We start from the raw sequence: 27,712 nt of genomic DNA, 5'->3' as shown, positions 1-27,712 counted from the left end.
CTCTGTGCTTGGCCATGCTTTCTTGAATTCAAATGTAGTTTTCATCTCTTCCACCTCCACTGAGACTATTCAACCCATCCATGACCCTCTCTAAAGAAATATTTCCTTAGATTTCTTCTGTTTCCTTTCACTTGATCCTAAGACCCTTACCCTGTTCCAGAGCTTCCTTTCAATGAGGCCTGCTTCCTGTGCATTTATACCACAGAGATATTTAAATATCTGCCCTGCCACTCTTCTGTCTGTCTTTTATAGCATACACATTGCGATCTTAACTCTGTCACAATATTTTTGACTCTGTAGCCGCTTTCTTCATAGACTTCATCCTGTCTACTCTCCAGCATTGCATATAGTACACAAAGGGGGAAATGCTGTATAGGATGCCAGTCTTAGCAGCCACCTAAGAAGCGGTTGAGAATCGAGGACTGCTGTCTGCCCTAATAGACAGATGCCTAAACATCCTGATGCTCTAACTGGCACCCATATCACAGGCAATAGTTAGAGAATCATGCCAGATCCCTTGCCATCAGCTGAGCATAAGGAAATCTGCTGTAACCCATCCGGCACCCCCCTCCGAACCTGTAGACGCCTGTCAACCCCCAGCCCCCCGGTACCTTTAAAGATGAAAGTCTGGCCTTAGGCATCTGGGCCAATCGGAGCCTTAGGCCCCTCCCTAGTGCATCCCAGAATGCACCAGGAAGGGAAAGGCTGCCATTTTGGAGTGAGGGTATATGCATCCCTCCAGCTGAACTTTCATCTTTAAAGGCTGCCTGTAATAGTGTGTCTTCAAAAATTCCAGAAACATAACAAATACAATGCAGATCCTTTACATTTCCATGATATAAATGGGGTTGGTATTTTAGCATATTTTTAAGTCTTGAGGGATATTTTTAATATGGTTACCTCCACAAAAACAAGCATATCAAGAAAGTTGATCTAACTGATCTGACTATCATCAGTCTTTAGAATGGCAGACACACAAGGTATAATGCTATGTGATTATACAATTAGAAACCCATTCAAATTCTATTATATGCATTATAACTAAGAACTTGATCTAACTGTCAAGAAAGGACTGAACCTAAAGTGATCAGTAATGGATACTTTTTACTGTCAATAATATAGTAGCAAATCAGTTGTAATTCATGACATTTTATTTGAAAATCTGTACTGAAACACATACACATTAAAAATGCAATTTGTTACAAGAATATTTCTGAAGTATTGCACCGAATGATTTCCATTTTCTCTCCCTTTACCACTCCTATACATTGCACTTAGAGATAAATGATTTTCCATGTTTAAAAATGTTATCATTAACAATTACAATAGAAGGAAACTAGACACTGAATTTCCATAGCATGTAGATGGATATGTAAACCATTTGTAGAATAATAAGAAAGAGATGCTACCTTAAAATCAAAGACTAGGACTGAATTAATGTACAATATATGCTTGCTGAATGGTACAAAGGCATGAAACCCCCACTATATTTAGATACATAAAGTAAGGAAAATCCATGTTCAGAAATTAGATCTATAAAACTTAAAATCTGTCAAAAGAAAAAAAAAAAGATCTGTGTACTAAACCTTTAGATGTACATAAATGACTTTCTAGAACAGCAAGTACTAAATAAATTTGTGCATTTAATTGTGAAAGAATACTTCCAAAATTCTAATGAAGGCTAGGACAGAATAGCTAAAGGGGATCACAATAAATTACCATCTCAAATATCAGGATAAACTTTCAAGAACAAACATGTTTTAAGTACAATTGGTTTCATCTCGTGTTTTTCCCTATTAATTTACAATACTGTCACCAGCATTTTACACATACATCTGAGAAATTCAAACCTATTGTTATAAAAAAAAAATACCACAAACAAAAAAACTTTAGTAATGTATATGAATCACAGAAAAATTGTGACAACTTAGGTTAACATCTTACCATTGCATTAGTAATATACTTATATTACTTGTGCAGCCCTTCAAAAGTTCATGAGTGATGAGGGACTGAAGCGGCTATACATTTCTTCTCAAACCTTTCAAACTACCACTTATCTACTGCTAACTCCCAGCTCCACTCTGTCAATCCTGGAGCACTGTTTGCCTAGAACAGATTTCCTAAGTGAGTGCATCATGCTTTCTCTCTGGTTGTATTCAAATCCAGATTAACACACTCACTGTTTAAAGGCTGCCTTTACATCTTGATCACTTCTCTATAATAAATATATTCTCCTACACTTTCTTCTTTGCCATGATTACATTGTAAGCTCCGAGGAGCAGGAACTCTCTCTCTCTCTCATGTGTGTGTACAACACTGGGATAAACTTGGCAACACTTTAGAAATTAGTAGTAGTAAAACTGTGTGGGGGACACTGCTCTGTTAACAGTCAGCAGAAAGGTTATTTACAAGTACATGTTTATAAATCAGTATAAGCTCACAGGTCCCAAAGCTGCCCTGCCCCTTTTTCCTTTTCAAATCACCAAACTTATGGGAAGAGATGGGACTAAAACCATCTCATGGTCCCATGCTGTAATGTTACAGCATGAATTGGGAGAGAGTATTTTGTTTTTTCAAGAATTGTTCTCAGTCAATGCATATGAAGAGTCATGTTTGCTTTTTAGACAAAGCTAGTGGAGCAATTTACAGAAAACCAATGTTCCCACCACCCCAAATCTCAGCTAGTCGTTCAGTAGTAGAAATTGAGCCTAATGTAGCAGATCAGTAATGGCTTAGAACTAGATTAGGGGCTAAACAGTTGTGAAAATTATGAATTCAATTACAGTACAAAAAAGCAAATATGCAAGATTTTTCAATCTGTATTAGTTTCTGACACAAATGTAGCAACATTGTTCACTAACTATGGGGTTGTGGGTTGATAAAATTTTGACTGGTGAGCATTTTTAAAAACATAATGCCAAAAAAAAAAAACTCTCCCAAAAAATGTGGCTGTATGAACACTCAAAGAAAGATTTGGTACTTGGTCCTGCACTTTATCAATAAAAAAATATATATAACCATTTCATTCTTCCCAACAAACTCTTGCAATCTTTATCTATGTACCACTATTGCTTCTCTCCCCTTCTAGCCTTAGCATACAGGAATTCAAGGTTGAGCATAGTAGGTTTGCTGGCAAGGCACCTGAACTGTTTAGGAAAAAGTATGTGCCAATGCAGCAAGATTAGCTAGCTGTTAAACATAACTATGCCCTATGTAAATGCAATGGTCACTATATAGACAAAGAATAGTGAAAATGCATTTTAAAAATCTCTATGGAAAGATAGTGTACAGTGTGACAATTACAGCAGCTTTCTAAGTTCTCCATTATGTTATTTGTCATAGTATTTTATGTTTAAAAATTATGATGAAAAAAAAAATCATCCATGTCGATGAACACTGCATTTTGGGCTGTTCCAGACCTATATATAGATCAACATTTCTGCTGAAATACCTTAACAGTCAAGATATGCCAAATGGCTTTCTGGTTTAAAATCTGAGGGAAAATGAACATTTTCAGTGTATGCAGACTGAACACTTTTTTAAAGTGTACATTTTTAAAAAAAGCATTAACACTAATTACAAAGTATATAATTTCAGTGTTTCATTGGAATTTAAATACAATGAACAGACTACTTTCATTATCCAAAGCATTAAAAACTGCTCTAATTCAAATTTAAGTCTGGTATAACTGTTTCAAAAACAGCAAATGAATAATATATAATTTTGTTTGAAACCAAACCAATGTGTTTAAGTTGCTCAGCAGGGAATAAGCAGAGGTGAACAGATATCTCCTCACTTTGCACAGCTCACTGTCAATGTACATAGTTCATACATCTAGAAATAGCTGCAGACAGTATAGCTGAGCATGAACCAAGCCATAAGCCACTAGGACTAGCAAGTGACAATTTACTTGTATCTCAAAGAAAATCAACTGCTGTGATGTGTGAAAAAAATTCTATGAAGCCCAGTATGCAACATTAAAACACAGCCAAATACACAAGCTGTAGGTAATTGTATATTCCTTACCTACGAAACACTAAACAATGATTATACTTCACTGTGTTAGAGGTCTGTTAAAATAAAAATTCAATCCTTGTGCAAATTGCATATCTGATGGGGCTAGTCATTCCAGTGCCTTAAATTTTTTTTACTTGATTAAAGACTGGATGCATTTGGCTAAGATTCTCTTCATGCTTATTGCTTTGGACAGAAATAAGCTAACTGGTTATATTTATCGTGCAAGTATTTTAATTAGATTTGCACACATTTCAAAAAATTCTATCGTATGACTTCCTGGCCTTGCAACCAAGTCAGTAGTAGATGAGTCCAGCGATGATGTTGCTGAAGAAGCAAGTGATTCTTCTAAGGATTTCCCTTGAATATCAACATCTGAATCATTTTTCTGGAATGATCGATAGTTGCCCATAGAACCAGACCTCAGAGGAGTAGCAGTTCCAGATTTTGTTTCGGTGACTTCATCTTGAAAAGAAAATTTTCAAATCATAAGATGTGCATAGTTAAGTTCAAATACAAAATACTATGCATTTTTTTACATGTGCTCATGTGCAAATTCAAAACAAAATGCCGAGCACATACTGAAACAAATTAGTTAAGTTCTCCTTATACATTTCTGAACTACGGCCTCAATTCTACCACTATGGGGTCCTTTTATCAAGCCGTGCTAGTGGAGTTAGCGCGTCAGACATTTCATTACACGAGAATCCCTGCAGCCGGCTAAAAAACTAACGCCTGCTCAATGCAGGCGTTAGCGGCTACCGCAGCAGGCGGTATTGCGCGCATTAAACCCCTACCACAGCTTGATAAAAGGACCCCTATATGTCATTAAGACAATCCACTAGAAAAATATATAAAACTATGCAGAATTTATGACCAGTCCCAGAATAGCAGCAATGGAAATTAAGGTGTTGAAAACAAAAGAGTAGCTCATCTAAAAACAAAACAAAAAAAAATACTAGAAAAAGTTTGTTTTCTGCTCTACAAAATGGACACAAATCCTGAGCTCTCCCAAACCTTTCAGACTAATGCTTACTTTATAGCTTTAAACTAAAATTTTTTTTTCATCTTTTTGCTCTCCCTCTTATCTTATATTGTGAGTGTGTGTGTGTGTGTGTGTATATATATATATATATGACATGCCTGCATTTTAGCATTGCATTGATTCTGATCTAAATGACTAGCCTGTATTTTGGCACTCATTACTACTTCCTGGGAAACCTCATGGCTGAAATATTGTGTGTTGGCTTGGCTGCATACGTCAGGGCTTAAGGAGCATACCAGCTTTCTCTCCTTGGCATATCGTCTTTATGAACTTCTAACATCAGATCCTATTGTCTGATTGGAATTTAATTTATTTTATTTTTATTTATTGTTTTTTCAGGTACTTTAGCTAGATTGTGAGCCTTCGGGACAGCTAGGGAAATCCAAAGTACCATTTTTATTTATTTTATTTTAATGTATCTTTAATCTATCTTCATTGTAAACCGCTTTGAACCTCACGGTATAGCGGTATATAAGAAATTAAAAAAAAAAAAAAAAAAAAAAAAAAAATATATATATATATATATATACACATATGTACATACACACATACAAAAAACAAGACCCTTCCAGAAATTATTTTTCTTCCGAGAAAACACAATGAGTTTAATTTCACCTCTCAGCTATTCAGAATTTTAAAAGCTGGAATTGCAAAAAGGATGTCTCATTCGAGACAAAGGTAGACCTGAAGGATGGCCACATAATCTGCTTCAACTGCCTTGGGCCCAAATATTTATGGCAGGTTAAGATAATTTACCCTATGGGGTTAACAGTGAGAGATTGGAGAAACTGGACCTCTTCTCCCTTGAAAAGAGGAGACTGAGAGAAGACATGATCGAAACATTCAAAATACTGAAGTGAATAGACTTTGTAGATAAAGACAGACTGTTCACACTCTCCAAGGTAGGGAGAACGAGAGAGCACTCTCTAAATTTGAAAGGGAATAGATTACGTACAAACGTAAGGAAGTTCTTCTTCACCCAGAGTGGTGGAGAGCAGGAACGCTCTTCCAGAGTCTGTTGTAGAGGAAAACATCCTCCAGGGTTTCAAGACTAAGCTGGACAAGTTCCTGCTAAACTGGGACGTACACAGGTGAGGCTGGACTTATTTAGAGCATTGGTCTTTGACCTGGGGGCCACCGCATGAGGAAAAAATAGCCAAGGAGGCGAAAAACTTCAAGCCGTTCTTTCGATTTATTAAGGGGAAATGACCCACAAAGGAAGCGGTGGGATCGTTGGATGACCATGGAATAAAGGGAGTGCTAAAGGAGGACAAAGCCATCGCCGATAAACTGAACACATTTTTTTGTATCTGTATTTACCAAAGAGGAAATACACAACATACCGGAACCCGACAGGCTTGATGCTGGAGGCGAAGACAGGAAACTGACAGGGTTGATGGTCAGTCTAGAAGAAGTATGCAGGCAGATTGATAAGCTTAAGAGTGACAAAGCCCCGGGACTGGATGGCATCCATCTGAGGGTCGTTAAGAACTGAAAGGGACTATAGCTGAATTGCTTCAACTAATAGCCAATCTGTCAATCAAATCGGGAAAGATTCCGGAAGACTGGAAGGTGGCGAATGTTACGCCGATCTTCAAAAAAGGTTTGAGGGGAGATCCAGGAAACTACAGACCGGTGAGTCTGACCTCGGTACCAGGAAAGATGGTAGAGGCGCTGATAAATGACCGCATTATTGATCACCTTGACGGACACAATCTGATGAGGACCAGCCAGCACGGCTTCAGCAAAGGACAATCTTGCTTGACCAACTTGCTGCACTTCTTCGAGGGAGTAAATAGGCAGATAGATAAAGGTGACCCGGTCAAAATTGTATATCTGGATTTTCAGAAGGTGTTCGACAAGGTTCCGCATGAATAACTACTTTGGAAAATTGAGAGCCATGGAATAGAGGGTGAAATACTCATATGAAGCAGACAGGAGCGCAGGTGGTTTTCTCATCGATCCTCCCAGTTAGAGGTAAGGGAAGAGCCAGAGATGAACGTATCCTGAGGACGAACGAGTGGCTACAGGGATGGTGCCGGGATATGAACTTCGGATTCCTAAACCATGGGGAAGCGCTACAAGGACTTCAGGGACCAGACGGACTCCATCTGACCAGTAGGGGTAAGAACGTCTTCGGACACAGACTAGCCCGCCTGCTTCACAGGGCTTTAAACTAGGTAAGTCGGGGGAGGGTACCCATTCACATATTAGTGCAGAAAGGAATTATCCTGATGAGGTGAGTTGAAACTCCGCTTCCATGTCCAAGGTAAGTACCCACATTGCAAACAGTTCTTTGGGAGTCACACCGACTCGGGTAGGATACGCCTCACAGGGACTTAGCAAACACAAGATATGGAGGGCCATGTATGTCAATGCACACAGTTTAGGTAACAAAATTCTAGAATTGGAGACTGAAATAAGGAATGCCAACCTAGATGTGGTGGCAATATCTGAAACTTGGTTCACGGACTCACATGGGTGGGATATGGCTATACCGGGCTACAATCTACTTCGTCAGGACAGAGAGGGCAGGTTAGGAGGGGGGGTAGCTCTATACATTAAAGAGGACATCAAAACCACCAGGATCACAGATGTCAAGTACTCCGGGGAGTTCCTCTGGGTAAACCTGGCAAGAGGCAGAGAAAAATGCCTGTATCTAGGTGTGGTATACAGACCCCCAAGACAACTGGAAGACATAGACGCAGAATTAATTGAAGACAGAGAATATCACTCTACGAGGAGAAGCTGTACTGCTAGGGGACTTCAATATGCCTGATGCAGACTGGAACTCATTTTCAGCGACAACCAGTGGTAGCAGGAAGCTCTTAACCTCCATAAAGGGAGCACGTCTCAAACAAATGATAACGGAGCCCACTAGGGCCCAGGCGATCCTTGACCTGGTACTCACCAACGGGGAAAGCGTCTCAGAGGTCTCAGTAGGAGATACGCTAGCCTCCAGCGACCACAACATAGTATGGTTCAACCTTAGGAAAGGCTTCCCTAGATCAAACACGAAAACAAAGGTACTCAATTTCCGGGGCACAGACTTCACACGCATGGGAGATTTCGTCCATCAGACGCTGCAGGACCAAGCAGAGACCGATGATGTAGAAGCTAAGTGGTTAACACTGAAATCAACCATACATGAAGCAACTAGCCGCTTCATAAAATCAGTAAATAAACGACAAAGAAACAATAAACCCCAATGGTTCACCGCGGAGATCTCGCACCTCATTAAGGAGAAGAAAAAAGCGTTTCTCTCCTACAAGCGCACGGAGAAAAGAGAGGCAAAAGTAGAATATAGGACCAGGTCTACAGCGGTCAAAATGGCAGTTAGGGAGGCAAAACTTAGAGTGGAAGATATTCTGGCAAAAAAACATTAAAAAGGGGGACAAATCCTTCTTCAGGTATATTAGTGACAGAAAAAGGAACATAGGCGGGATAGTACGCCTTAGAAGACCGGACGGAAGTTACGTGGAAGCAGATTCCGATAAAGCCGAACTACTGAATGAATACTTCTGCTCAGTCTTCACCTGTGAGGCACCGGGACACGGTCCGCAGTTGAAGGCAACACAAAGCACAGAAGACCCGTTTCAGAATTTTGAGTTCACACCAGGTGAAGTTTACAGTGAACTGGCAAGACTCAAGGTGAACAAAGCCATGGGACCAGACAATTTGCACCCAAGAGTGCTCAGAGAATTGAGCGATGTCCTGGCGAAACCGTTGGCTGAGCTATTCAATCTCTTCCTAAGTAAGGGGAAAGTTCCCCTGGACTGGAAATTAGCTAATGTCGTTCCTCTGCATAAAAAGGGTTGCAGGGCAGAGGCTGCGAATTATAGACCGGTGAGTCTCACATCAATAGTGTGCAAACTCATGGAAACACTAATTAAAAGCAAATTGGACACGATCTTGAATGAAGGGAATCTTTGGGATCCCAGTCAGCATGGATTCACCAAGGGTAGGTCCTGCCAATCCAATCTCATCAGCTTCTTTGACTGGGTAACAAGAAAGTTGGACTTGGGAGAGTCTTTGGACGTCGTGTACCTGGACTTCAGTAAAGCTTTTGACAGTGTCCCACACCGCAGGCTGCTAAGCAAGATGGAATCGATGGGGTTAGGAGAGACACTAACTGCATGGTCAATGATTGGCTGAGTGGCAGACTTCAGAGGGTGGTGGTTAATGGTACCCTCTCTAAAACATCGGAGGTGACCAGTGGAGTGCCGCAGGGCTCGGTCCAGGGTCCACTCCTTTTCAACATATTCATAGGGGATCTGACTCAAGGGCTTCAAGGTAAAATAACACTATTCGCCGATGACACCAAACTATGTAATATAGTAAGTGAATGCAGTTTACAGAATTATATGGCGCAGGACCTGCTTACATTGGAAAGTTGGTCCTCAACCTGGCAGCTAGGCTTCAATGCTAAGAAATGTAAGGTCATGCACCTCGGAAGCGGAAATCCATGCAGGACGTACTTCTTGAACGGAGAAACTTTAACTAGGACTTCAGCAGAACGAGATTTAGGAGTAATCATCAGTGCAAACATGAAAACTGCCAATCAAGTGGAGAAGACTTCATCTAAGGCAAGGCAGATATTGGGTTGTATCAATAGAAGTTTCGTCAGCCGAAAGCCTGAAGTCATAATGCCGTTGTACAGGGCCATGGTGAGACCTCATCTGGAGTACTGTGTGCAATTCTGGAGGCCACATTACAGTAAAGATGTGCGCAGAATTGAATCGGTTCAACGGACGGCCACCAGGATGATCTCGGGGCTCAAGGGTCTCTCGTACGAAGAGAGACTGAACAAATTGCAGCTCTACACTCTTGAGGAACGTAGGGAGAGGGGAGACATGATCGAAACATTTAAGTACCTCACGGGACGTGTCGAAGTGGAAGATGATATTGTCTTTCTCAAGGGACCCTCGGCCACAAGAGGGCACCCGCTCAAACTCAGGGGCGGAAAATTTCATGGCGACACCAGAAAGTATTTCTTCACAGAGAGAGTGGTTGATCATTGGAACAAGCTTCCAGTGCAGGTGATCGAGGCAGACAGCGTGCCAGACTTTAAGAATAAATGGGATACCCATGTGGGATCCCTACGAGGGTCAAGATAAGGAAATTGGGTCATTAGGGCATAGACAGGGGGTGGGTAAGCAGAGTGGGCAGACTTGATGGGCTGTAGCCCTTTTCTGCCGTCATCTTCTATGTTTCTATGTAAAAACTGGCTAGTGGATAGGAAACAGAGAGTGGGGGGTAAATGGACAATACTCGGACTGGAAGAACGTCACCAGTGGGGTGCCGCAGGGCTCGGTGCTTGGACCCGTGCTCTTCAACATATTCATAAACAATTTGAAAATGGGTACAACGAGGGAGGTGATTAAATTTGCAGACGTACAAAGTTATTCAGAGTAGTGAAGACGCAGGGGGATTGTGAAGATCTGCAACGTGACATAACCACGCTCGAGAAATGGGCAGCGACACGGCAAATGAGGTTCAACGTGGATAAGTGTAAGATAATGCATGTCGGTAACAAAAAAAATCTCATACACGAATACAAGATACTTGGAAAGACCCTCCAGGAAAGAGACTTAGGAGTACTGGTCGAAAAGTCAATGAAGCTGTTTGCGCAATGCACGGCGGCAAAAAAGGGTGAACAGAATGCTAGGAATGATTAAGAAGGGGATCACGAACAGACTGGAGATGGTTATCATGCCGCTGTATTGGATCATGGTACACCCTCACCTGGAATACTGCGTCCAGCACTGGTCACCGTACATGAAGAAGGACACGGTACTACTCGAAAGGGTCCAGAGAAGAGCGACTAAAATGATTAAGGGGTCGAGGAGTTGCCGTACAGTGAGAGATTAGAGAAGCTGGACCTCTTCTCCCTTGAAAAGAGGAGACAGAGGGGACATGATCGAAACATTCAAGATAATGAAGGGAATAGACTTAGTAGATAAAGACAGGTTGTTCATCCTCTCCAAGGTAGAGAGAACAAGAGGGCATTTTCTAAAGTTAAAAGGGGATAGATTCTGTACAAACGTAAGGAAATTCTTCTTCACCCAGAGAGTGGTAGAGAATTGTAATGCTCATCTGGAGTCTGTTGTAGGGGAAAACACCCTTCAGGGTTTCAAGACTAAGCTGAACAAGTTCCTGCTAAACTTGGACGTACGCAGGTGAGGCTGGACTTATTTAGAGCATTGGTCTTTGACCTGGGGGCCGCCGCATGAGTGGACTGCTGGGCATGATGGACCACTGGTCTGACCCAGCAGCGGCAATTCTTATGTTATGTACCCCTGAGCAGCTGGAGGAAAGTATGAAGTTTTGGAGGAATAGGAGCTCTGTCCTGAGAAGCCAATTTAGGTTATAACAATGTGTAAATCAGCTTAAACTCTGGCTTTTAATGCCATTTACTACTATTCAGCAACCAGCCAGAGGGTAGCTCCCATTTACTACTATTCAGTATCTTGCCAAGAGGGTAGCTGCCAGGTGACAAGAATTGTAAAATCCTAGTGGAAGGTGGGTTGCGGGCACAACTGTGTATGGTTATGATCTGGATTTTCCATTGAGAAAGGACTTGAAATTTTTTTTTTTTTATTGCTATTGAAAGAAATAACTGTGTGATACAGAAAAGGGAAGCTTTACAATTTACACTCTCTTTTCTGCCCTACCTTGAGGAAGCACCAACAATGCAGAATGAAAGAATTAGAAGCTTTTTTAAAAATAATTTTTATTGATAAAGCAGCCAAGACAAAGAAAAAGCAACAAGAATTATGGCACATGGAAATTCAACAGCAATGCAAACAACCCAGGAAGGGGAACAAGGAGTCCAGCATGGAGACAAGCTTCTATCTAGGGCAAGTATTAATGACATTAGGAGTGCTTGGGACTTGTTGCTTAAGATGGACGTAACTGATCCAAACAAAGGCCTAAATTCAATAACCTTACTAATCGTGTCACGACTAGTTTGCAACCCTGAACCGATTCACTAACCTTCCTCCCGATCCACGCATGCAGATGTAGGAAGGCAGCAATTCGCCAAACAATTTCAGAACACTGACTGGGCTGGCTGATCAAAAAAGAAGCGACTGCTGAGGACCAGTCGCTTATGTCCTTTCCGACTGAAATAACATCTCCCTTGTGCAAAATCCCTACTCTTTGCCGCCCTGCCTCTCTTCAAGCCCCTGGTTTTAACCCGCGGGTTAAATGCATGTTCTGTTCCTGGCTGTAGCGGGGCTTTGGCTAAAGCGTGTTCTGTTTGCCCTCCCCCTCCTCATTTTGACCTGTTCCTGGCTGCAGCAGGGCTCTGGCTATAGCGTGTTCTGTCTCCCCCCCCCACTGTTTTCACCTGCTCTGCAGTAATCTGTGGGGTGTGCCTAAGATCGCGTTCATTTGCATAAGGACTGGTAGTGAATCGGTCACCCAGTCACGGATAGGATCGGTGAGCTTAGTGAATCCAACCCAAAATAAGGCCCAAACTCCTTACTGAACTTCTGCTTCAGGCTTAAGGGATTTACTATCTAAATTAAAAGGAGGTGGGCTTTTTTGTTTGTTTGTTTTGGACTGAAACCTGCTGAAAAGAAAAATAAACCTGATGTGAATTGTGTGAATTCTCTGGGAAAAAAAGTGTTTTTGTGAAACTCCAGGACCACACATCGCTAGCAACATAACACTGTATAGTGTACTTGTATGGTGAGCAAGTTTTTGTATGTAGAAAGATTGTCTGCTGAATGAACTTTTCTCCATTTCCTTTCTTTGCATCTTAATTGTGTTTTTAACAGTCTCAGTATAGTGTTACATCAGAGTTCTGATTTTTCTCAGAAAATAAAGAACCGCAGGCCTCATGAGCTGATGTCAGGCAGAAAGGCACCCGTACACATGCGGTAATGGGCACTGCCTTAAAATTTGAAGAGAGCATGCACTTGATACCATACCAGGTTCTGTGGATGATGTCACCTACTCTCTACCCATATCTAATCTAATATGTTTCTAATTACCCAACAGGTATCACCTTAAGTAATCCCTACGACAATTCCTATGTAATCCCTACGACAATTCCTATGTAAAGTTACAATTCTTGTAACCTCCTGACAACTCTTATGTAATCCTCCTTGAACCGCAAGGTAATGGCGGAATAGAAATCACTAATGTAATGTAATGATGTCTGCCTGCCCTCGGATAACTTGATTATTTTATCTCCTCTTACAATTGTCTATCAGCCTACTTTTAAAATTTCAACTCATTCAATCCACCACTGTTAAATTACTTCACAATTTGCTGTGAATGGACATTACCCCTCTGCTTACTGCAGAGCATAGGCTTTCAATTTTTGCTAGATTCAAATATACAATTTTGGTACTTGTTTTCCAAGGCCAGAAACCACAAGCTACTTCAATCATTGTTAATCTGTTTCCTCCTTATACTCCTTTGCTTTTCACAGGCACATTACTTGTTATCCCGCCTACTACCCACATTCGACACAAGAACCCTACCTCCTGAAACATTTCTTTTAGGTATTTAGGACCACACTCTTTGAATTCCCTATCAAAAAGTAAATGAAATATCTTTAAAAAATAGCTATTTCAGTTATCTTACTGATGATTTATGCCCTCCCTTTTCCTACTCCCCTCCCCCTTTACCTAACTCGTATATTTTTCCCTCATTCACCAAACCCCACTTTTGAACATAGCTCTTCTAATGCCGATTGTACATCACTACTTCCTTTTCATTCCTATGCTATTGGCACCATATCAAGCATTTCCAAATAATAATCGATACACATAGAACTTCATCTTAACTTATAGTTTATGTTCATCCATTCCATACCATCAATGCTGCGAAAATCAAGAAGGTAGGTCCTGCTATCCACCTGGTACAACTGTAAGCTCATTTTGGTGTGCATGCTCGTTACTGGGTTCTTTCTTCGGACACGCAAGTAGTATGGATTTACAACCTAACACAATAAACAAGGGTAAGTTATTTTATTTATTTACATAGTAACATAGTAAATGACAGCAGATACAGACCTGAACGATCCATCCAGTCTGTCCATAAGTTATACCCATTAAAAATACATGATTAAATTAACTTGTCTCTTTTTTGATATTTCTGGGCCATAGACTGTAAAGTCTGGTATTGTCCTAGGTTCCAAATGCTGAAGTTGCTGTCCAAGCTCACTCCAGCCTATCCAACCGTCCTGTTGTTTGCAGGATATCTACCATGTTACATCTTCACTGAGTACACAAGTGGCCATTAAACACAGTTACTTACCATAACAGGTGTTATCCAGGAACAGCAGGCAGATATTCTCATGTGGGGCAACATCATTCAAGGAGCCCCGGTACGGACAGCTTTAAAATTGCATCGTCATTTTAATAACTTAAGAAAGTTTGCAAACTGCCCATACCGCACATGCGTGAGTGCCTTCCCGCCCAACACAGGCTCACAGCTCCTCAGTTCCGTAAGCAAGCTAAGAAACCAACCAATAAAATAAAGGTAGAAAATGAAGGGTACTTATCTTGAACTGGAAAAATTTTAGATATTGAAAAAGTTGAAACGTCCTGAACTCACAATACTTCAATTCCAAAGTGCTGAAACGTCCTGGATGGGGAGCACTAAGCCCTTTGGAATTGAAGTATTGTGAGTTCAGGACGTTTCAACTTTTTCAACATCTAAAATTTTTCCAATTCAAGATAAGTGCCCTTCATTTTCTTGGTTCAGGGATATGTACATTTTTGGTAGGTAGGGAGGTATGCTAAGATGTATTTAAGCCAGAACTGGTAGAATCCTGTACTCTTTTACTAAAAGAGTATTTAGCTTTCACTAAGCACAATTATATATCCGCTATAATAATACCCTTAGTGCACATTCGCATTTCAATTGCTGTGCTGCCGTGTCCCCGCATGCGCAGTAGGAGCCTGTGGCAATTTGCGACGCGTGCGCCAGTTTCCCCAGTGGCAGTGGTGGTTTGCAACACTTGCGGCGGTTTCCCCAAGCTGAAAAAGGAGCCATCTTAATAACGAGTCTGCGGCGGTTTCCCTATCCCTACAACGAGCCTGCGGCGGGTCCTGGCACAGCTGTTTCAGAAAACAAGTAAGACATCAGATAAGAGCAGGTAAAGGGTGCTGCTGGACAGGTGGGAGGTAAAAAGAAGGGAAAAGGGCTATTGTGGGACGGGGGAGAGCAGGAAAGGGGTGCTGCTGGACAGGGGGGAGATAAAAGGAAGGGAGAAGGGCTACTGCTGGACAGAGGGAGCAGGGAAGGGGTGCTGCTGGACAAGAGGGAGGTAAAAGGAAGGGATAAGGGCTACTGCTAAACAGGGGGAGCAGGGAAGGGGTGCTGCTAGATGGGGGGGGGGACGAAACAGAAAGAAAGACAAGATAGCGGGCAGAAAGATAGAAATGCCTAAGTCTACACATCTATTCTAGCACTCGTTAATGTAAAGGGCTAAAAAACTACTTATATTATATTTATATTAATAATAATTTTCTTTAGTAAGAAATCTTGTGGAATCTTAAAGAAGCCACAACATGTGGAGGAATCTAACTTTACAGACTCTACATCCATGTTAGATTTCTCCTTAGATCATGAATAAGTCTCAAGTCCGAGAAATTCTAGGTAGGAGAAGGGATCAAGATATATGAAGAAATTCCTGTAGACTTTGAGAAGGAAAGCATCCATCAAAAGAAGGCAATATCCAAAAAAATGCTTCACATAGCTGGAAATATAGAAATTTTCATTTTGATAGTTTATGTTTATTTAAGATTTGATATACCGCTTCTGCATTTTAATGACCTAAGCGGTTTACAGTGTATCAAACTAAAATGAAATTAGGTACTTGAGAAAAACTACCCTATCTGTCCCGAAGGTTCACAATCTAGCTAAAGTATCTGATATACTAAAAATATGTAACAACAACAACATATAATACATTTCCAAGATCAAAAATCAAAGAAATAGAAAATAGAAATAATGAAAGAAGATAAAACATTAAAAAAATAAAAATAAAACAAATTTAAGAGATAGAAAAGTCTCTGAAGTGGTCTGATAGCAAACAGTCACATTTTAGTGCAGGTCTTATACAACTCCCGGCATAGCACACTTCACAGATCCGTCACTGGCAGAGCTTGAGAGCATCAAAGAAATTAACATTTCTAAAACATATCCACTAAAACTGTTATATGAAATAAATAAACCCAAATCAACACGAATCAGTACAAATTAAGGCAGATTGCGGTCCCCATTCCATTATTCAATTCAGAAGAGCCTTTTGAAAAAAATGTGCTTTTAGATGTCTCTTAAAATTTTGAAATGATCCTTCCTTCCTTAACTCTACTGGTAAATTGTTCCACAATATTGGAACCAAGTAAAAAAATGCACCATTTCTGGTTGAGGCAAGGTGAGCCTTTGAGATATGGGAAACAGCTACTCTATTGTCATTTAAAGATCTGATTGAATACCACTTTTAACAGTTCTCCATGTTACCAAATGTGTCCATAGTGCAGCTTTCAGTTGTTAGTAGCACTGAGGCATAGATTTAAAAAAAAAAAAATTTACCTCTACCACTAGTGACTGGTAGTTATATATAGGAGGAAAGTCTCTGTCAGCTCCCATAAGGTGAGGGGCATTTTATAGGTGTTATGAAAAAAGTATTCCTCTAGAACCCAGAGGAATGTGGTTATCAGTTCCCAATGTGGATACCGTAATACAGCTGGAGCCGAGGTTCAATTGGTTGAGGAAGAAGCTGAGATAAAGAAAACAGTAGAGAAGTTCTTGAGAAGACTGATCATAATCTAAGTACTGCAAGTATTCAGCACTGCAGGCAGATTCAGCTTCTAGCTCAAGTGATCGCTCTTTTCCCCAACTGCGTGAGAACTATAGTCTTTCAGTGGAAGATTTAGACGGTGGACAGTTGAGTGGAGCTCTATTGTAGGCTCAGAGAAGTCCTCAATTGAGTCAGACTAAGCTCAAGCGATATGAAGGCATCGGTGAAGAAATAGAAACATGATGGCAGATAAAGGCCAAATGGTCCATTTAGTTTGCCCATCCACAGTAACCATTATCTCTTTCTCTCTCTGAAAGATCCCACATGCCTATCCCAGGCCTTCTTGAATTCAGACACAGTCTCTTTTTCCACCAACTCTTCCGGGAGACTGTTCTACGCATCTACCACCCTTTCCGTAAAAAAGTATTTCCTCAGATTACTCCGGAGCCTATCACCTCTTAACTTCATCCTATGCCCTCTCATTGCAGAGTTTCCTTTCAAATTAAAGAGACTCAACTCATGCACATTTATATTATGTAGGTATTTAAACGACTACAAACAAAAATTGACCCTTAATACTCCAAAGACCCGAAGGTCAATCAAGACAAAAACAAAAACACCGGGGAGACGACAATGTACAAGATGCAGGTCTTTATTAAAAATACAGTCAATGACTATCATATCTCCCCTCTCCCGCCTTTACTCCAATATACAGATTGAGATCTTTAAGTCTGTCCCCATACGCCTTATCACGAAGACCACATACCATTTTAGTAACCTTCCTCTGGATCGACTCCATCCTTTTTATATCTTTTTGAAGGTGCGGCCTCCAGAATTGTACACAATATTCTAAATGAGGTCTCACCAGAGTCTTGTACAGAGGCATCAATACCTCCTTTTTCCTCTCTGCATCAAGAAGATCAATACTGTCGAATCCTGTACCAGTCCGATGACTAGGAAAAAAAATATGATGTGAAGCTATTGATCTCTTTGAAGAACTTGAAAGAGCAATGTTTTTTTCTGATACCGGTGCTTCCTGAAAGAGTGGATTGATGTCGCTCCGGAGAAAACAGGGGGAGGCTGTTCTATTAGGAGACTTCAACATGCCTGATGTAGACTGGAACACACTATCAGCGACAGCTTGTGACAGCAGGAGGATATTAACGTCCATGAAGGGAGTACGGCTCAGACAAATGGTACTAGAGCCCACTAGGGCCCAGGCCATCCTGGACCTGGTACTTACGAATGGGGAAAGCGTCTCGGACGTCTCGGTGGGAGAGACGCTAGCCACCAGTGACCATAACATGGTATGGTTTAACCTTAAGAAAGGCTTCCCTAGATCACAAACAAAAACAAGGGTACTAAATTTCAGGGGCATTGACTTCGCACGCATGGGAGATTTCGTCTACCAGAAGCTGCAGGTTCAAGAAGTAACTGATAATGTGGAAGCTATGTGGTCAACCTTGAAATCGATCCTACATGAGGCAACTATCCGCTACATAAAATCAGTAACCAAACAACAAAGAAAAAGGAAACCCCAATGGTTCACAGATGAGGTATCATGCCTCGTCAAGGAGAAGAAAAGAGCATTTCTATCATACAAACGCACGGGGGAAAAAGAAGCAAACATTGAATACAGGACAAAGTCTGCAGCGGTCAAAACAGCAGTCAGGGAGGCTAAACTTCGTATGGAAGAAACTCTAGCGAAGAACATCAAGAAAGGGGACAAATCCTTCTTCAGATACATTAGCGACAGGAAAAAGAACACAAACGGGATAGTACGCCTTAGAACGCCAGACGGGAATTATGTGGAAACTGACTCCGATAAAGCCAAACTACTGAATGATTACTTCTGTTCAGTCTTTACCTGCGAGGCACCAGGGCACGGGCCTCGGCTGGATGCAAAGCAAAGCAAAGCATGGATGACCCATTTCAGAAGTTTGAGTTCACACCAGCTGATGTTTACAAAGAACTGTCAAGACTCAAGGTGAACAAAGCCATGGGTCCGGACAATCTGTACCCAAGAGTGCTCAGAGAGCTATGCGATGTCTTGGCGGAACCGTTAGCCATGCTCTTCAATCTCTCCCTAAGTTTGGGGAGAGTCCCCCTGGACTGGAAAACTGCCAACGTTGTTCCTCTGCACAAAAAGGGTTGCAGAGCGGAGGCTGCAAATTACAGACCAGTAAGTCTCACATCAATAGTGTGTAAACTCATGGAAACTCTACTTAAAGGGAAATTAGACACGATATTGGATGAGGGGAATCTGAGGGATCCCTGTCAACATGGATTCACTAGGGGCAGGTCATGCCAATCCAATCTTATCAGCTTCTTTGACTGAGTGACAGGAAAGCTAGACTCGGGAGAGTCTCTGGACATAGTGTACTTGGTTTCAGTAAAGCGTTTGACAGTGTCCCACACCGTAGACTATTAAACAAGATGAAATCGATGGGGTTAGGTGAGAAACTAACGGCATGGGTCAATGATTGGCTGAGTGGAAGACTTCAGAGGGTGGTGGTCAATGGCACCCTCTCTAAGACATCGGAGGTGACTAGCGGAGTGCCGCAGGGCTCAGTCCTGGGACCATCCCTTTTTAACATATTCATAAGGGACTTGACCTGAGGGCTTCAGGGAAAAGTAGCGCTGTTTGCCGACGACGCCAAACTGTGTAATATAGTAGGTGAAAGCGATCTCACGGATGGTATGGCGCAGGATCTGATCAAGTTGGAAAACTGGTCCTCAACATGGCAGCTGGGCTTCAACGCAAAGAAGTGTAAGGTGATGCATCTCGGCAGCAGAAATCCATGCAGAACATACACCTTGAATGGAGAAACACTAGCTACAACCTCAGAAGAACGGGACTTGGGAGTAATCATCAGTGCAGACATGAAGGCTGCCAAACAAGTAGAGAAGGCCTCATCCAAGGCAAGGCGGATGATGGGATGTATCAATAGAAGCTTCGTCAGCCGTAAACCTGAAATCATAATGCCACTGTACAGAACCATGGTGAGACCTCATCTGGAGTACTGTGTGCAATTCTGGAGGCCACATTACCGTAAAGATGTACTTCGAGCTGAGTCAGTTCAGCGAATGGCCACTAGGATGGTCTCCGGACTCAAGGGTCTCTCATACGAGAAAATACTGGGCAAGTTACAGCTCTACTCTCTAGAGGAGCGCAGGGAGAGGGGTGACATGATTGAGACATTTAAGTATGTCACAGATCGTGTCGAGGTGGAAAACGACATATTCTTTCCTAAGGGACCTTCAGTCACAAGGGGGCACCCGCTCAAACTCAGAGGAGGGAGATTTGGTGGTGACACCAGGAAGTATTTCTTTACAGAAAGGGTGGTGGATCACTGGAATAAACTACCGGTGCAGGTGATCAAGGCCACTAGCGTGCTCGACTTTAAGAATAAATGGGACATCCACGTGGGATCTCTACGTGGGTCGAGCAGCACTGACTTAATGGGGTGGTACAGTAGAGTGGGCAGACTTGATGGGCTATAGCCCTTTTCTGCCGTCATCTTTCTATGTTTCTATCTCAGGACCTGGTAGTCATGTACTTAGGTCGGACTGGTACCAAGGGAGTGGATACTGGGTTAAGTAATGTAGGTGCATCCACAAGAAATAACACTAGTACCTCTGGTTTCCATGCCGATACCAACAGTGTCACAGCTTGCCCTGAAGATGGTGACCTTACTGAGGATGCACACCTAGAGGTTGAGGCAAGCAGGTGGGTGGTCGTCGCTGCTTGGTCAGCATCAAGAGACTCGATGCAAAGTGACCTGTGATGCCAATTGGGAAGCTAGTGCCTCTGAATTGGCTTACCAGGCAGAGCGATATCTCTCCCGATGTCAGTGTCAATGTCTTCAATGATGAAGATTTCTAATCGATGCCAGTGCCGAACAATCTTTCCTGTTGAAGTTTCTGGCTGATGTAGTGCGGAGTAGTATACTGTGCACAAATTTCACCCGATGTTCTGGACAAACAGGAAGAAAAGTTGGCTATGGGCACTTTTAGTAGTCTTTATTTTTTTGCCCATTTAGTGGCCTGAAACAGAAAAAAGTGGTCAAAAAGACCATGTCAGCCAAAGCAATGTCTGAGGAAAAAAAAATGAAGGTCTCGGCGGCAGGAGCCCCCGAGGAAAAAATTTTTAAAAAGAAATAAACAAAAATTAAGAAAAAAAACGCATGAGCAGGAAGACAATGGCAAAAAAACTGAACAATGTTCAAAGAAACACGACTCCTTAGCTCCGCGGAAAACTAAGAACTGCGGAGCCTGTGTCGGACGGGAAGGCATTCGCGCCTGCACGGTGCGGGCAGTACGCAAACTTAAGTTCTTAAAGTGGCTAAGTGGGGCTCCATGGATGCCGTCACCCCACATGAGAATATGCTGCCTGCTTGTCCTGGGATAACAGTATATATACACAGTACTATAAAGTCCACAACCTTCCCGTATGCATTATCCTCCTCAACTGCATATATATCAATCCATCATGTTTCCTTACTTTCTTCTTTGTAGGGATTTTTTTAAACCTTTTTAGTAACTATCCCTAATAGATACTAAGCAGCCCAATTTACCATTGAAATCACTTCCACGGCTTATTCACTTGCACAGTAAACAGTGGCCAGAAGCATACTTTCCTCTTCCATTTACCAGGTACTTCCCTGTCCCTGATTGCTGCTGGAAGGGTAGGAACAATCATGTCACTCTCGCTCTACTAGCAGCCAGGTTCAAAATAATTGTAAAATCCTCCTAGATACGGTACTGCAAGACTACTGTGCCAAGGATATTTGGTGCCACTTTGTGCCTGGGCACTGATAAGGGACAAGATAGTGACTATGTAACACTCTTGCTCCCCACACAAAAAAAGAAGTACTAGACATCAGGAGTGTGTGGGGGGGTGGGAAGTGTGTGTGCAAGTCATCCATCTCTAGTTCCATAAGAGGCTCCCTTGGAGTATTAGGCTGTGTATTAGTAGCCCAATGCTCCTGTAGAGGAAAAATAATACCAGCTCAAACTGTTATTGTTCCATGCTTCACGCAGACTCCATTACTCTCCTTGTAAAATGAGCTGCTTTGCATGCATCGATATATAATGCTCAAAACTACACATGCAAATTTGGGTGTGCACCCAATTATATAAACAAATTGCTTAATGAGCCAATTAGCAGCAAAAATTGGGTGCTAACAAGTATTAGCACTAATTGGCATTTCTATAAATGGCGTCCAACTTGAGCGCCATTTATAAAATCGCACTTAACACAAATTTTTTAGTACCCAAATCTGGCCAGTATTTGCAGAATTGGAATCTCATGTGTATAAAGTTTCACTTCAAAATCTGTGATGGTACATTTGGTAGGTATCAAGTTTGATTTGTTTTAATAAAACATTACATGTCATATTTATGATTGTTTTAGGCCAAAGAACTATATATAATAGTTTATAAACATTTCATAATACAGTCACAATACAATTTTTTTTTAAATTTAATAGTTTTCGACAATAATATCAACTCATTGTGGACCACAGGCCTGGGTCAAGTGCCATGCTTTTAGCTGCAATGAAAAAAAATAAAAATAAAAAAATGCTACAATGAAAGATTAGGTTCTTACCTTTGCTAATCTTCTTTCTTGTAAATCTACACTCTATTCCTGGACAAGTGGGTTATTTTCCTATGGTCGTCAGGCAGCTTGTAGGGAGCCTCAATTATACAAAATTTTGATCCCCTCCCCTCTTACCTTAGGACTGCCCCACAGGAATCCAGTTCATGACAAAGCAGAGAGTGACACCTATAGAGGATAAAGGCAAAAGAAACAGATGCAAGGATATTCCCTGACAAATATGTTCAATCTGTTCATAACATGCAATATCATAACAATCACAAAAATGAAAACAGGTCATTAAACAGCTTAAAATCTGAAAGAAACTGTGCATAAAGGAGACACAGCCTGCACTAATGGAAGAGGGCACCAGAACTAGAGACCCCCCAAAGCAACACGCTAAACGTATAAGAATGGCCCACAGGCAATTGGCGAATCAGCAGTTCCCCAGGGCAGGTTCCAGGAATAGAGTGTAGATTTACTTGAAAAAAGATTTGCTAAGGTAAAAACCTAATCTTTTGTTTTTGAACAATCCTACTCTATTCCTGGACAAGTGGGACATAACGGAGCAGCCCTGTAGAGTTAGGGTATGACTGATGAGCCTGCTGCCAACCTGAGGCACCAAAAGCTGTATCCTGCCTGGTTGCCAGAGCGATCCTGTAAAAATTGGTGAAAGTATACAAAGAGGGCCAGGTAGCAGCCCTGAAAATCTCCAAAGAGAACGCCGATGACTCTGCCCAAGAAAAAGAGATGCCTCTTGTAGAATGAGCCCTCAACGAAAGGGGGGAGGCTTAATACCGGCTGCTATATAAGCAGAGGAAATAGCCATATGGATCCATCTGGAAAGTGTCAGAGACACGAAATTCATCCATGACCACCAGGTACCACAACAAGATCCTGCACAGAACTAGGGACTGCAACACCCAGTCCTGCACTCTCTAACCGAACGACGTAAAGGTAGGAAACCGGACCTCATGGTTAATGTGGAAGGCGGAGACCACTTTCAGAAGAAAGGAGGGAACAGTGTGTAGAAACAAGCTGGAATCCACAATACTATGAAAAGGATCCCATCAGGAAAGAGCCTGAAGCTCAGAAACCCTGTGGGCAAAGGTAAAACAGTTTGGACTATGAGATCCATCAAAGATGCTTGTTCCAGAGGTTTATAAGGTGGATAAGCCAAATATCAGAGGACCAGGTTGAGATACCAAGACGGACAGGGCGGCCACATTAGGGGGGGGGGTGCAATGCCTCAGCGCATCCCTAAGAAAACGGAAAACATCGGGATAAGAAATTAAAGACACCCTCAGAGATGTAGGGCCTAGACAAGAGAGACCAGCAATCTGAACACTGAGAGAAGTCCCAGCCAGGTCCTTCATCATGACAGACTGAAGGAACTCCAGTATCCAGTGTTCCAACAGAATAGATGGATCGTCGTGTTTCTGGACATACCATGACCTCTTTTCACTCTGGGAAGAATGGCAAACACGGTTGAGGAATAGCTTGAAGGCCACGCACCCAATAACCAGGCCGGAAGACCAAAGCTGTCTAGATCCAGAAGCGCAATTGGGCCCTGCGTGAGAAGTAGATGGCGACAAAAGAGCCCAAGTCCTTGAATCAGCTGCAGCTGAACCAAGTCAGTGCTCCATGGGCTCCTTAGCTAGTCGGGCATGACGAGATTACTTGACCCTCATGGGCTGCTAGTCCCCTCAACAGATGGCCTTTCATAGGCCACAGAGGGAAGACATAGGTGGGATCCTCAGGTGGCCAGGACCGAACCAAGGCATCCAGACCTTCCCTGCCAGCCTTGTGACAGCAGCTGAAGAACTGATCTGTTTTCTCATTGGCCACCAATGCCATGTTGTCGAATGTGGTATGACCCCAGCATTCTACTATGTAGTCAAACAAAGTCTGTGGGACAGACTGCTCATTAGAGTCGAGTGACGACTGGACATTGTCCATCCCGGCTATGTGCGCAGCTGAAAGCACCACGAGGTATTTCTATGCCCACCAGGAGAGAAGCAGGGCCTCCACACTCAGGGAGGTGCTTTTGGTGCCCCCTTGGCAACAGGTGTAGGCCACCACCTTGGTGTTGTCCAAGAAGACGCGGACAGTTTGATGCCAGACGACACTCGAAGTGAAAGCTCCAGGTGATTGAACGACCACTTCTGCTCAGAGAGGGCTCACTGACCCTGAACTGGAACGCCCTTGCAAATAGCATCCCAGCCCCTGAGGCTAGCATCTGTCGTCAAGATCACCCACTCAAAAATCCAGAGGGGGAGACCCTTGGACAGAGAAAGAGGACGCAGCCACCAGGCTAGACTGCTCCGAGCCACCGCTGTCTAGCAAAGTTGTGAACTTTAGTGCAAAATCAGAGTGTCTTGCAGTGGTCGCAAATGTGCCCTGGCCCAAGGTACCACATCATTCGTCACCACCATGGACCCCAGGACCTGAAGATTCTGCCAGGCAGTCAAGAATAGAGTGGCCAGAAAATTCCTGATTAATTGGTGGGAACGAACCCCCAGGTATTCCAAGTCCTGTGACGGCTTGAGATGACTCTTTCAGAAGTTGATCACCCAGCTCGGGCGCTGAAGCAGTTGGACAACTTGGCGAACGTCTCGATGTCCCTCAGAATCTGACAGCGCCCTATCAGCCAGTCATCCCAAACCCATAAAATTGCTGATTCAGGCTGTCAGCCCCTTACACAGCTCCACATGGCACAGTGACTATTGCTGCAATGGAAGCTGAAACAGCTTACAGGAAGATCCTTTGTCTCTACAAGAATGCAAACTAGACTGCTGGTCTTCTGACTGCCACCCCTCCCACCCACTAATACCCACAACTGGGGACCTCCACCACCCTCAGACGCACCTCTCACATGACTTGGCAGAGAAACGCAGTTGGCCCCAGTCCTGGGAACCCCTCCTCGGAGCCACACAGCCAGTGCTCAAACCCACTAGCAGACGAACTTGGGGTGAGCCAGCTCCCAAGGGAACGGTCCCTGAGCCCTGACTGACGTGCAGGATGTCCAGAGGGTGCACTGCCAGACAGCCAATCCCCTGGAAATATGCTTTATGCAAAGCCTGCGATCTCCCACAGCCAGAGTTGTCCCCACAGGGAACCTCTAAAGCACAAGGGCAGAATTCATGAACAAAAAGACTGAATTTAAAGAAAAGCAAACATGAGCAGAAGACACAAGCTCCTACTATCAGGTTTGTAGGAAAGAAACTGGATTATTGGGGGGCACTCCTGATGTAAGAGGGGAAGGGCTCAAAACATTGTGTAATTGAGGCTCCTTACAAGCTTGTCTGGCGATCATAGGAAAAGAATAATAATAACAACAGTTTATATATGCCGCAGGACCGTGAAGTTCTATGCGGTTTACAATGATTAAAAGATATTACAGATTGAGTGGAATAAACAAAGTTCAGGGAAGGTGTAAAACGCGGACCTGACGGACCTCGCAGATCTAAACCTGCACGTCTCTAAAAATCTGAGGTTCGTGCTGCCTGTAGCCAGCCCCTGGCTCCGACACACCTCGGTGACAACCCAGCGTTGACGGAATAGAGTGGGATTGTACAAGAATTTATGAATATGCAATGAAAACTGGTTCTATCAATGAGGCATAATACACAAGAAAGATCTATCACGTGTGCATCAAGTATTGCATCTAAAGTATAAATGAGGATATTAAGATATATTTAGGGCCCCAACTACAACTTTGAAAATAGATGAGAACACACATACACACAAAAAAAACTCCATCACTAAAAGGAAGCTAAACAAGCATGAAACTAAGTCAAGCACTCAGCCTTCTCCCCCTCCTTTTTCCCTACCTCTCACTGGGGCTTCACTCCCTCTGGTTTTGTGGTTAAAAATGTGTGATGCCTTTTACCCTCAATATATTGAGCTTTACCGCCAAAAAAATCCTAATGCACTCTCTCCTTCTGCCAGACAGGGAGAGAGATGCCAAAAGCAGAATGAAGTATACATCTAGCCAAGGGTTCAGAGGGATAGATAGACAACACCTTCCTGAACATGCTTACAACTTTATTGTCCAATTGAGTTACAGCAGCAGTGTGAAAAAGGTAGTGGTCTGCTTGTAAGTGGAACAAGAAGTCATGTGAGTCAGAAGAATCAGTCTTCAAATAGCACATAAGCCAAAGGGAAACAAAAGGTGTACATGTGCAAGTCATTCCTACTGCACCCTCATTCAGAAGACTCAACAGCTAGAAGATGAGGGGTGGCAGTATAATAAACAATCGTCCTTCCAACAAAATTACTACAATAGAGACTGAGCCTCTAGCTACTTGGTGTACCCAAGAACATTATTTATTGGGATTCATTAACCACCTTTATGAAGAGAATAATAATAATAATAAAATCAGTAATCTTATATTCTGCTATTTTAATTAAAAACAACTGCATTTTACAGCATCAAGCAAAGAATCAGGATGCCAATTTGATGTGTTTAGAGGTGCATCACATGTGGAGAACCACCTAAAGACTAAAAATGAAACACTACATAAATGTTTACATTTTATGAATGTAAAATAATTTCAGAGTGATGCTCGTTCTTACCTTCCACTCATAATCCAGTTGTTTCATAGCTCTGCATACTTCAGCCATGATATCATTTGGTCGGCTCTGACTCCTGATTCCCAAATGCCACTTGGCCCTTCTTACACCTTGCTGGTGTTTAGATTTTTGTGGGTTCAGCTCATCAAGAGTATGACGCTGTCGTGGTGCTTCAGCTACTAAGAATGGCACTCTCTCAGGATGGGGGCGAGATATATGGGGATCATCTATAAAGGAATCTGGTGGACTTGTAGCCAAATAAAAGTCTTTGGCTTCATTCATTATTCTTCGATTATCAATAATAAGGTGATAAGCAACAACCAAAGGGTCCTGGTGATTTCTACTGTATAGACTGCTTAAAACTTCCTCTTCTGCACATTCAAACTTCTCACACACCTCCTTTAAGGCCTCATCATCTATCATGTTTGTACTATATGCTGGATCCTCAGGAAACAGGTACTTTGGAAGGTCCTGTTTAAACCATTCATGCTCCCTAAATAAAAACAAATACATATACCAAGTTAGAACAAAGCTATTAACATTTTATTAATTTAAGGGAAATTAGAAACTTATCTTCAAACAACTGCTACATTGCTTTGATGTACAGTGATAAAACTGAACATCTTCCACTACAGAAGCCACAATATCTGGTTTCCTTCATATCTGATAGACAGACAGAAATGCACTAGTTTCTTTCTTCCTATATAAAACT

At 42.4% G+C, this 27,712-nt stretch overlaps 1 protein-coding gene across 7 annotated transcripts in view; it reads right to left on the bottom strand.

Moving 5' to 3' along the window:
• Window positions 1-1,133: 1,133 nt before the first annotated feature.
• Window positions 1,134-27,712, bottom strand: part of PRKAA1 (protein kinase AMP-activated catalytic subunit alpha 1) — a 78,534-nt gene continuing 51,955 nt past the window's right edge. For all 7 annotated transcript variants that reach the window (XM_033932259.1, XM_033932268.1, XM_033932287.1 and 4 more), the window contains 3 exons: window positions 27,004-27,493; window positions 13,889-14,015; window positions 1,134-4,479 (listed from right to left, as the gene is read on the bottom strand). In XM_033932259.1, the coding sequence (XP_033788150.1) occupies window positions 4,232-4,479; window positions 13,889-14,015; window positions 27,004-27,493 (865 nt within the window). In that variant the 3' untranslated portion in view covers window positions 1,134-4,231. The remainder of the gene's footprint in view (window positions 4,480-13,888; window positions 14,016-27,003; window positions 27,494-27,712) is intronic.

This window comes from Geotrypetes seraphini, chromosome 1 (assembly GCF_902459505.1).
Source record: "Geotrypetes seraphini chromosome 1, aGeoSer1.1, whole genome shotgun sequence".
NCBI classification, from domain to species: domain Eukaryota; kingdom Metazoa; phylum Chordata; class Amphibia; order Gymnophiona; family Dermophiidae; genus Geotrypetes; species Geotrypetes seraphini.
This window is presented reverse-complemented; position numbering and strand designations above follow the sequence as displayed.